A 12396-nucleotide genomic window follows, 5' to 3' on the forward strand; every position below is an offset into this window, starting at 1 on the left:
TGTTAAAGTGAAAACCTCCATTTTGGGGCCCTCCAAATACTTCTTCTTGATTCCAAGCTTTACTGTCCTCAACTGCCTGTCTCTGTCCCTGCAGTGGGAGTGACGCTGCCTCCATCCAGGCCAGGGCCGTGTTAAGTGAAGACAAGAAGTACTACCTCCTCAGCGGCTCCAAGGTACAGCTCCTGGCCTCACTGGCGTCTCAGTCGTGAGCACCACCACCACACACTCACCAAGGATAGCAGAGGGCGTACACAGCATCTCTTGATCATCCCCTCTTGGGTGGATGCTACTTTTCAGTTTTTAGAAGAAATGGGGGCTCAGAGAGGTTCAGTGACTTGTCAGTGTCCTATGTCTCCTTAGTGGCAGAATCAGGATTGGAGCCAAGGAGTTCTGGCTCTGGAGTCTGTATGCTTGCGTAGTACCAAGTACCTCCTGAGCTACTGTTGGGTGTTTATTTTCTAAACTTTTTATTATGCAAAATTTGAAACATACACAAAAGTTTAGTATAGTGAACTTCTGTGCACCGATCAGCCAGCTTCCACAGTTGTTAGCTCATGGCTTGTCCTGTTTCTCTGTCAGCATCGCCAGTTCTGGATTGCATTCATAACTGTTTCAACTTATATTTCTAAAAGATAAGACTATTTTTAAAAAAGTAATAGTACCATTATCCCATTTTTAAAAATTGGCAATAATTTCTCACTATCTAGTCAGTGTTCAGATTTCCCTGATTGTCATACCTTTTTATTTGTCAAACAATTTGCTTGAATTAAGATCCAGATAGATTCCATACATTGCAATTTGTTAAGAAGGCTCTTAGTCTTTACCTTTCCCTCATGCTCCTCTTTCTTCCACCCCGTCTCCTTGCACCTTTCTGCCCCCACACCCCTTTCTTGAGGAAACCCTATTGTTTGGTGCTAGAGCCTGTGCTGTCTTAGTACCATTGACTGCTACACACATACACACACACACACACACACACACACACACACACACACCCCTCTGGTCACCTGTGTCCCCTGGGAAATAGCCTTGCTCTGGGGAGACTGGGTTGAGCCCTGTCTTCTGTTCATGCAGCCTTGGCTACCCCAAAGCCAAGGGCTTTACATTCTGGCCTGAAGTTTGATGGGCAACTGGAGTGTCTTGTGGCAAATATGGGGCTCAGAGGTCACTCATGATAGTTTATTTTCCTCCATAGTTCTTTTGCTTTTTTCCTCAGGTCTGGATCACCAATGGAGGACTGGCCCATATTTTTACTGTGTTTGCTAAGACCACGGTTGTTGATTCTGACAGCTCAGTAAAAGACAAAATCACAGCATTCATAGTAGAGAGAGACTTTGGTGGAGTCACTAATGGGAAGCCTGAGGATAAGTTAGGCATCTGCGGCTCCAACAGTAAGTGTGTGTGTGTGTTTGTGTGTGTGTGTGTGAGAGAGAGAGAGAGAGAGAGAGAGAGAGAGAGAGAGAGAGAGAGAGAGAAAGAGACCCTTTAGCCCCATCCAAATGTCAATATAAAATGAGGTTTAAATAGTTTTGATTGCACTTAAGCATTTTAGCAAAATCAAATTAAGCATGCCACAATGGCTATTGTAACTAATCCTGCTATGAACACGGGCGTATATATCTTTCCCAACTAGTGTTTTCATTTTCTTTGCATAAATACCCAGAAGTGGAATTACTGGCTCATATGGTATATTCATTTTTAATTTTTTGAGAAACCTCCATACTGTTTTCCATAGTGGCTGCGCTAATTTGCAATCCCACCAACAGTGCACGAGGGCTCCCTTTTCTCCACATCCGCGCCAACGCTTGTTTGTTGACTTATTGATAACAGCCATTCTGACAAGTATGAGATGATACCTCGTTGTGATTTTTATTTGCATTTAATGATGATCAGTGATGTTGAGTATCTTTTCATGTTTGTTGGCATCTGCATGTCTGTCCTCTTTGGAGAAATGTCTTCATGTCCTCTGCCCATTTTTCAATGGGATTGTTTATTTTTGTGTTATTCAGTTGTATGAGTTTCTTATGTATTTTGGATATCAACCCCTGATTGGATATGTCATTGGGGAATGTATTCCCCTATTCAGTAGGTTGTCTTTTTGTTTTATTGATGGTTTTCTTTGCTGTACAGAAGCTTTTTAGTTTGATGAAGTCCTATTTATTTATTGTTGTTTTTGTTTCCCATGCTCAAGGAGATGGATCCAAAAAGATATTACTCAGACCTATGTCAAATAGTTTATATGGTTTCTTCTATGAGTTTTATGGTATTAGGTCTAACATTTAAGTCTTTAACCCATTTTGAGTTTATTTTTATATATGGTGTAAGAAGTGGTCCAGTTTCATTTGTTTGCATGTATTTGTCCGGTTTTCCCAACATCGCTTTTTAAAGAGACTGTTGTTACTCCAGTGTATATTTTTATCTCCTTGGTATTGCCCATTTAGGCATGGGTTTATTTCTGGGCTCCCTGTTCTGTTGCATTGATCTACAAGGAGTGATCAAACAATACAGTGAATGTTTAAAATAAAATATACTACAGTAAAAGACACATTGCCATTAATCCCCTTCAAAATACTCCCCCTAGCTTCAAACACACTTATCCCATTGTTCTTGCCACTTTCTGAAGCAGTTCTGGAAGTCCTCTTTCGTGAATGTCTTTAGTTGCCCTGTTGGTGGCTGCTTCGATGTCCTGAATTGATTCAAAACATTTACCTGTCATGGTCATTTTGACTATGGGGAAGAGCCAGAAGTCGCATGGTGCCAGATCTGGAGAATGAGGTGGATGAGGACACACCGTATGTTTTCATTTGATAGAAATTTCCGTATACCAGAAGCAATGTGTGATACGGAGCATTGTCATGATGGAGGATGATTTACGGCACACTTTAAAATACACTCTATCTCAACGGGAGCTCACACCCGACTACACTGAACAAGTTGAAACTTGTCACACACTGTTACTAAGTTGCGATACACTGCTTCCCATATTGAAGATCCCTGCCTTTCTGTTGGACGGCACTTGGCAGCAGCATTCACCGTATTTTGTGATCACACATTGCTTCTGGTACGGCAGTTTCTGTCAAATAAAAACATTGTGGTGTGTCCTCATCCACCTTATTCACTGGATCAGGCACCGTGCGACTTCTGGCTCTTCCCCAAAGTCAAAATGACCATGAAAGGTAAATGTTTTGAATTGATTCAGGACATCGAGGCAGCCACAACACTCATGAAAGAGGACTTCCAAAACTGCTTCAGAAAGTGGCAAGTGTGTTCAAAGCGAGGGGGAGTATTTTGAAGGGGATTAATGGCAATGTGTCTTTTACTGTAATAATTTTTTTTTAATTTAAACATTCACTATATTTTTTTTATCACACCTCCTATATGTCTGTTTTTGTGTCATTACCATGCTGTCTTGATTACTATAGCCTTGTAGTATAGTTTGAGATCAGGGAGCCTGATACTTCTAGCTTTGCTTTTCTTTCTCTCAAGATTGCTATTCGGGTCTTTTGTTATTCAACATAAATTTTAGGACTATTTGTTCTAGTTCTGAGAAGAATGACTATAATGTCCCCCAGTGCTCATTGCAGCATTATTTACAATATCCAATACTACAAGGAAATGACCTAGGTATCCATTGATAGATGAATGGATAAAGAAGGTGTGTACACACACACACACACACACACACACACACACACACACACACGAATATTACTCAGCAATGAAAAAAGAATGAAATCTGTTTTCAATAATGGATGGATCTAGAGGGTATTATGCTAAGTGAAATAAGTCAGGCAGAGAAAGACAAATACTGTATGGTTTCACTTATATGTGGAATCTAAAAAAAAACAAACAAGAAAATGAACAAACAAAACAAAACCAGATTAATAGAAACAGAGACCAAAAGGATGGTTACCAGAAGGAAGTGGGGGTTAGTCAATAATATTATAAATTTACACAGTGATAGAAGACAAGTAGAATTAGTGGGGTGATCACATTTAAGGTATAAAAATGCTGAATCATTACATTGTGCACCTGAAACTAATATAACCAATATAACATTGTATACCAACTATACTTAAATTAAAAAATTAAAAAAACAAAAAAGAATGCCATAATGACTATTCATGGCGTTGCAGACGAGTTCTTTGAAAGTAACTCATTAATTCAGCAAACACTGACTGCATCTCTCCATGGATCGAGTGATGGTGATTTCAAGGTGAGTGAGACAGCCAGAGTCTTGTGGTGCTCTCAGCCTTGTGAGGGAGGACAAGGACAGCGGGGTGTCCTAGGTAAACATTCCGTTAGAGGAACCCCCCGTATTACCTGCCTAGAACCTCCTCCTCCTCCTCACTCTGCCTCCTACCTGCCCAGCCCTGCCTGCAGCCCCTGGTCAGCTCTCAGTTCACTGACGGCTGGTATCCTGTGAGTGGCCTCCAACTTGCCCAGAGCTGCAAGAGAGTCCTCACAGGACTCTGCCTCATGGGTCTCCTAATTCAGATCGTGGAATGTCTGTGCTGCAGGGGACTGCATACCACCCTTGGTACCTCCACACTCACTTCTGTTTGCCACGTCGTCTTTGGGGACCCTGTGTTCTGGATGGTGGTATTTGCCACAACATCAGCTCAGCCTGTGGGGGTCAGAGGGCCCCGAGCTCTAACCTGGCTCTTGGCACTGAGAAGCTATGTGACTTTGAACAAGCTAGTTTGCTTTTCTTCAGCTTCCTCACCTAAAAGAAAGGAATGCTAATAGAACCTTCCTTGTGGAGGTGACAGGAGAGAGTGTTACAACTACTGTAAAATGCTCAGTCCACATGGAGGCTGACAATTCGCTGCTGCTTTACTGAATAGGTTACTACCAGTGCTGCCTATTGAGCACTACTCAGAATGTTCCAGCAGGAAGGAACATGCTCACAGGCCTTGAGATAAGGAAGGGCTTTGTGTGCTGGTGGGGAAAAGGTGGCCAGAGTGACTGACGTAGAAGGAGGGGTCAGGGCTGTTGCAGGGCCCCACTTTGGGGCACTGTCCATAATGAGGTCTGGGTAGGTGGTGTCCACTAGGACTGTGCAGTGACCCTGCGAGAGGGGGTCCACAGGGGAGGCAGCGTCCTCCCCACAGTCTGTGAAGGAACAAGAGCAGGTAGAAGGGCCTGGCCTCACAGCCCATGTGCTAAAGCCATAAATGGGACCCAGTGGCCAGAGATGGGTATTTCATTGTATTTCACAACCAGGCTGAACACAGCTGTCATCAGAACAGAAGGTCAGCAGACCCTGGTTGCCAGCACTTGGTTTGGCCGCTGCTTGGTCACTTGAGCCATGACTTCCCTTTCCTGAGTCTCCATTTTCTCTGGCAAGTTGCTGGGAGCTTCCATTTTCATAGAACATAACGTGGAAACAGTTACAGAGAACACCGTAGAGAGGCCCTGTTCTTTCCCTGCCTTTCCCTGCCCATGCTGCGTGTCCGCTGACTCTTCTCACACTGCCCTGGCTTCTTGCAGCACGCCAGTGCGTCCTCACGTGGAGGTCTGCTAGTCATCTGCTGTTGCGTGACCCACCTGAGAAACTGCCCCAACACTTGGCATCTCTTTCTCCCCTACAGTCTGTGGGTGCCGTGGGTTGGGTTCAGGTCTGCCGTGTGTTTTCTTGAATGTGCTATGGCATGTCCTTACAGCAGATTATCAGAGCCCAAGGGGCCCAGCTGGACTGGATCAGCACAGTTAGACCTCTCTGCTCGTGTTGGGTCAGCGCCACACCCCTGGCCACAGCAAGTCACATGGCCAAACTTGGCATTGTGGGCAGGGAAAGTCAAATCTCTCCCCGAAGGCCCACAGTGCAGGGTGTGGCTGCATTAAAGCAGAGTGAAATGGGACCAATTCTCCCATCTGCCATGGTGCCTTAGAAAGTGCTGTGCCATCTTGCTTCTTTGTCTCTGGCTCTTTCTCATCCTTTAAACTTCACCTTAGAAAAATCTGAAACCCTTACTTAGTAAAGAGTAAAAGTAAACCCTTAGTAAAAATAGTATTATCCACCCCCCTCCAAACTCCATTTCTGTCACTATGCTGTATTTATGTCATCCATTGCACTTAACCACAATGTTCTAACATCTTGTTTATGTTATCTCCCTAACCAAAGTATGAGTTCCATGGGGAGCGCAACCTTGTCCTTTTTTTTTTTTTTTAAGATTTTATTGGGGAAGGGGGACAGGACTTTATTGGGGAACAGTGTGTACTTCTGGGACTTGTCCAAGTCAAGTTGTTGTCCTTTCAATCTTAGTTGTGGAGCGCGCAGCTCAGCTCCAGGTCCAGTTGCCATTGTTAGTTGCAGGGGGCACAGCCCACCATCCCTTGCAGGAGTCGAACCGGCAACCTTGTGGCTGAGAGCCCACACTCCAACCAACTGAGCCATCTGGGCACCCGGGAGCTGAGCGGCAGCTAATTGACTTCATTCTAGTTGTGGAGGGCGCAGCTTGCTGGCCCATGTGGGAATCGAACCGGCAGCCTTGTTGCCCAGATCTCGCGCTCTAACCAATACCCCTGAGCCACCAACACCTTGTCTTTCTGTACTGTCCTCTCAGTAGATGTAAAATGAATGAATGAATGAATGAATGAATGAATGAATGAACGAACGAATTGCATGCCTGCAATTTAGTTTGATTTGTATTTAAGGCCTTCGATTGTGTGTGTTTCAGCTTGTGAAGTCCATTTTGAAAACACCAGGGTGCCAGTTGAAAACGTTCTTGGAGAAGTCGGAGGTGGGTTTAAGGTGAGTTGCCAGCAGCAGCCCCTGTGCACGCTGCACAGTTTCCTGGTGCAATTTGATCACTCCTGGCTTTCTGTCCCATCCCTGCTTACAGCACCAGTCTGTAAAGTGACCACGTGTGGTTTCTGTTGGGAAATGAGCAATATAGAGAGTGGAACAGAAGAAGGAGTGTGTGGTTAGAACTAAGTCCCTTCACCTCCGAGGCTGTGTTTGCCTGGAATAGGGACCAGATTCCTCTGTCCAGCATGACAGAGCAGGCCCATGGCACTGGGGAGACACAGGTGCTCTGAATGCACACCTTAGGGCCTGGGTCCCCACTCTAAGTATTTTTTCTTTGGACTCAGATTTATTATTTTTTATGGACAGATAATTCATATAACAAAATTCACCATTTTTAATTGTACACATTGGTAGTTTTTAGTATACTCACTGTGTTGTGCAGCCATCACCATGGTCTAATTCCAGAACATTTCCATCACCCTAGAGAAAAATGCCATCCCTTCTCATTTCCCCTCCCCCATCCCATGGCAATTACTATTTTACTTTTTGTTTTTATGGATTTACCTATTTTGAACACTTCATATTCATATGAATGGAATCTATATGTGACCTCGTGTGTTTGGCTTCTTTCATGGAGCATAATGTTTTCAACGTTTATCCAAGTTGTGGCACTTTTCATTCCTTTTTATGGCTGAATAATATTCCATTGTATATACCACATTCTGTTTATCCATTCATCAGTTGATGGACATTTGTGTTGTTTCCACTTCTTGGCCATTATCAGTAATGCTGCTATGAACACTCATGTACAAGTTTTTGTGTGAACAATATATTTTCAGTTCTTTTGGGTACATATCTAGAGGTAAAATTGCTGGGTCATATGGTGACTGTGTTTAACTGTTTGAGGAACTGCGAGGCTGTTTTCCACAGCAGCTATACCACTTTACCTTCCCAGCATCAGTGCACAAGGGTTCCAATTTCTCCATATCCTCACCAACACTTGTTATTGTCCATATAAAAATTATAACCATCCTAGTGGGTGTAAAGTCGTATCTTGTGGTTTGATTTGCATTTCTCTAATAACCATCGTTGAGCACCTTTCCATGTTTTTATTGGCCATTTGCATATCTTTGGAGAAATGTGTTTTCAAATCTTTTGCCTATTTTTATTTTTATTTTATTTTTATTTATTTATTTTTCCTTTTACCAATATATTTTTTTTAATTAATGTTTATTGGGGTGACAATTGTTAATAAAGTTACATAGATTTCAGGTGTTCAGATTTTTGACCCCTTTACCCTCTACCATTCCTCTCCCCCTTTACCCACTGGTAACCACTAAACTATTGTCTGTGGCCCATTTTTAAATTGGGCTCTTTGTCTTTTTTGTTGTTGTACTTTACCCTTGATCACCTGGGTAAGTGTCTTCATCCCTGGGAGCCCTCTCCCTTTTGTCTGTGAAACGGGGGTTCAGATCAAAGCAATGCATTTCTCACCTCCTGGTTATCTTGAGAATCAGATAAACGCTGTGAGCCAACATGAGCCAACACTCCTGTCAAGGGGTTGCTCAGTGAATGTTGAACAAAAGCGTGATAGAGGTGGAAGGACAAACAAGAAAGCAGTCTGCATGTAGTGATAGGTTTATTCAGGTGACCCAGAAGTTATATACAAATTAGAGAATATAGATGGAGAGAAAAAAATGTGTCCCCAAGAGAGTTGGCATTCACTGTTCACATTTTTGGTGCTTTCTAGATCTTTATAAAGAGTATGTGTCACTTAAATATTCGGTGCATGCGCGTGATATACTGGGGGTGCCAAAAATATACCTGTGACTTGTATTCATCTTTTGTTATTGGTATATGTTAAGTACTACAATCTTAATACAGTCTTTTTCCTTTCTTAAAATGTGTATACATTTTTTAGCACCCTGCATTTTTTCATTTATTAATAAATTCTAATGTATACAAACGAAAATTGATTTTAGAATGTAATGAAGAATTAAAAGCGTTTATTTGAGTAAAAAGGAGACACAGATTCAGGTGGCAACCTCAATTATGTTCCAAAAGAGACGCTGTCTTTTATAGCGAAAGTTCTCAAGTCTGTTTTATGTAAATGATGTACCACATTGTGCAGTTCTGGTTGGACAGGGCAGGTCTCAGTCTGTTGGTAGAAAGACAAACCAGGGTTTCCTTGCAGGGGTTGACTCAGACAGCATAAACAAGTGGGGCATAGTGTGGGAAGCCCAGAGTTTGGTCTGAGGTTCTAACCAGTGTACAGGGTGCATGAGGAACCCCTGTCAGCAAATGACCACTAGACTCATTATTTATAAAACTTGAATCCTTGGTTAACCATGGGGAGTCCATCCCAGCAGATAAATTCCTCAAATGAATCTGTCTTCTTGGGGTCCACATAATAATCTTTTCATGCTAGTGAACGCATATTGCCAATGTTTAATGACGTTTAGTGCCAATGTTTAATGATACATAGTATTTCTTCATGTGGTCATGCCACATTCAATGTTGCCAGGTTCCCAGGATTGGGAATTTAACATCGTTTTCACTTCTTTTCTATTCAGAACCACATCTGGTCATCATCGCATATATCTTTGTATATATCCTTTGCATATTTGTCTAATTATTTCCTGAGTTTAAACACCACTAGTGAAATTACCAGGTCAGAAGGCCTTTTAAGTTCTGGATCCATGTTGCCAAATTGCCTGCTGGGAAGTTGGACCAGAGTCTGTCCTCCCAGCAGTGTGGAGATGCCTCTGTGCCTAGTCCTTCCCATCAGTGGACTTAAATTGTTTGGAAAAATGATTGTTGTTTTAATATGCAAAAGAAAATACATTTATAATAGCCTTTTTATTTTATTGGTGGGATTGTTTGCCAGTTAGTGTAAATACTGAAAAATGTGATACCCTGGAGTGAGTCCAGAGATCACAAAATGATCCAAAGCCAGGTGAAAATTGAGTGGCTGATGTGAGATAAAAAGAGCTTCTTCCTCTGGGGTGGTCAGAAGATTTTATCTGTAGTCAGACCTCTTAAGGCATAGAGGCATAGAGCTGACAGGGGCTGTTGAAAGACGGATTGCATCTTGCATCTGGGAAATTTGAGATTAGACTGTAGTTGTGGAAATTATAGAAGGAAGCTCTTTTGCAGTAGAGAAGGTGATAAAGTATGCAAGTGCTGAGAGGCAGGAGGAGAGGACTTCAAGGTAAAGAAGACCATTCTGAGCTCACGAGCCCTTCAGATAAAGCTAAACCTTTCAGGTCTTCAGTGCTCAGGGAACGAGACCTAGTGTCAAGTGCTTTTCTCCTCATATTTATTTTTCTGTTGTTTTAAATGAAGTTAAGAATAAACTCTGAAGGGGCTATGAAGTGAATTGTGTTCATAAAACTATGAGCTGGCCTTTGAAAGCCCATTTGGGAAGAGGCAATAAAGAGGAGAGAATTTAGCCTTGGTCAGTGTTCCCACAGATTCTGGTACCCGTGAAGTCTGAAGTTAAAGACAGGAGGATGTGAGCATCGCACTGTGGTGTGACTGAACCTACATGGGTTCTGGCTTGTCCACCCGGTCTCCCAACTGGCATTGGGGCCAACACCTGCCCTTCCCATAGTTGGAGCAGCTATTTCCATCTCTGTAGTCCCACAGGATATGTTTTGAGAGATTCTGCCATTCAGCTTGTTTAACAAGTAATTACTAATACGAATTCAGTTGTATGTTTTATTAATGCAGGTCACACATAAGCAATCTGTGAAAAGCAGTACTGAATTTGTAATTGAGCTTTTAGGAAAACCAGAGTCACAGACTCCTTTCTGTCCACAGACCCCAGCCTTGCCTTGGAGGCCTCCTAATTGGGCACCATGTGCTTGAGCAGAGGCTTGGCACGTCCTGGCTGTCCTTCAGGAAGCTCGTGCTGGTGGCCTGGATGCCCTCCCTCCCCCAGATGGCCGCGTAGACCCAGCTCAGGGATCTCCTTGGGCACCTTCGCTGCCCAGCATCCCCTCTCCCCACACCAAAGGACACACACACACACACACACACACACACACAGCCTTTCCCCCTGGACTTGTGTACCCTCCCCCCCGCAACCCCTGTAGTCCACATCACACCACTGACCGCCTGTTGCCTGGTCAGCTGTTTGCCTCTGCCCCTTTTGGTCTGTAAGGGGACGCCTCCGTGAATCTGGATAGGTCAGTACCAGGAAGCAGTGTGTGAACACAGGTGTACGCCTGCCCCTCATCATCGACTGCTCACCTTCTGTACTAGGTAGGAAGTTAAAACCAGAAAAGGGGAGAGAAGCTGACAGCAGTATGAGTATAGCAGGAATTGGGTGGAGGAGGAGCATGGCATGTCTGTGTGAGGGGCTGGTTCAGGCAGAGAGCATGGGCCTACATGTCAGGCTGATGCTGGCTGTGTGACCTTGGGAGAGTCGTCGCCACTGTGAGCCTCGGTTCCTCAGTGGTGAGGCACTTGTTGTGAAAGTCAGTGGTTTGCAACATGCACCCAGGAGATCTCAGTGTCTCCTGCCTCCCTGAGGACTAAGAATGGACCTGTTCTTTCAGAACGAGGTTGTCCTGTTCCCTTTGGAGGGGTGACTCCAAGGAAGTTTGTGAGAGCCATAACTATGACAGTGACCTTGTTTTGAAGCACTGGGACTCCTCTCTTCCTGCTCAGTAAGGGTTGGCAGGGTGCTTCACTGCCCAGGTGCCAGCACAGAATTCTCCAGAGACTTGCCTTTTGTTTCCAAGCCTTCTGGTACAAGTAGATATGTACTGCTGTGGTCTGTCACCTGTGCCTGGTGCGGGTAGGCGGGCTGTGGGAGCGGGAGCTGCACTATGCTGCCCACCACACCTTCTTCACAGGTGGCTATGAACATCCTCAACAGTGGGCGCTTCAGCATGGGCAGCGCTGTGGCCGGGATGCTCAAGAAACTGATCGGTAGGTAAGTCGGGGACAGGAGCCCTTTGCGGCACAGCCTGGCCCTGCTGCCTCTGCTGCAGCCTGGAGACTGCACCTCTCTGGTGGGACAGGCCAGTGCTGAGCCAGCCTGCAGGACACGCGGCCCTACTCAAGTTCAGGATGCGCTCAAGTTTAAGACCAAGAATGCACTCGGTCTGTCTCCAAAGAGTCAGTGTTCATGTCTCAGCACTCCTCTATTTCACCTGCTCACAAAGGGGACGTGGGCGTTGCTGGCAGTTTCTTAGTGAGCATCCAGCTGTGAGCCAGATTCTCACACGATCCCCATTTTTCAGGAGACACTGCACAGTGGATGAGGATGGGATCAGATTTGCAATACAGATCCCTCGGCTTCTTGTTTATTCTGTTAGGATGCCTGAAATTTGGATTTTCCTTTGCCAGTGAACTTAATAGGGTTTTTGTTGGGCACAAAATGTCATTACTGTGTCAGCTTTGTGGAAGTGGCTGCATGGAAATGCAAGGGGCCCTGGCTGCGGACGGTGGGGGTTCCCCAAGCCGGCAAACCACCGAGTACTTAGGAAGTTCCTCAGGGTTCAGGGCGAGGTGGGCACAGGAAGGCTTTGTTTTAGGCTCTTACCTCCATTTTATAGATGAGGAGACTGAGGCTCAGAGAGGTCAGTGGTTTACCAAGGCCAAGTACCCAGCCTAAAAGCCGACCCTGTCAG

At 44.4% G+C, this 12396-nt stretch overlaps 1 protein-coding gene across 4 annotated transcripts in view; it reads left to right on the forward strand.

Moving 5' to 3' along the window:
- The window catches only part of ACAD9 (acyl-CoA dehydrogenase family member 9), a 43709-nt gene that overhangs the window by 23875 nt on the left and 7438 nt on the right, over nucleotides 1-12396 (forward strand). For 2 of the 4 annotated variants that reach the window (XM_074334305.2, XM_019717560.3), the window contains exons 6-9: nucleotides 95-173; nucleotides 1217-1391; nucleotides 6684-6757; nucleotides 11617-11692. In XM_074334305.2, coding sequence (XP_074190406.1) covers nucleotides 95-173; nucleotides 1217-1391; nucleotides 6684-6757; nucleotides 11617-11692 — 404 coding nt within the window. The remainder of the gene's footprint in view (nucleotides 1-94; nucleotides 174-1216; nucleotides 1392-6683; nucleotides 6758-11616; nucleotides 11693-12396) is intronic. The other 2 variants (XM_074334314.2, XM_019717561.3) reach the window with 1 other exon arrangement.

Source organism: Rhinolophus sinicus, chromosome 17 (genome assembly GCF_057876585.1).
Source record: "Rhinolophus sinicus isolate RSI-liver-muscle chromosome 17, RSI-T2T, whole genome shotgun sequence".
In the NCBI taxonomy this organism is placed as follows: Eukaryota; Metazoa; Chordata; class Mammalia; order Chiroptera; family Rhinolophidae; genus Rhinolophus; species Rhinolophus sinicus.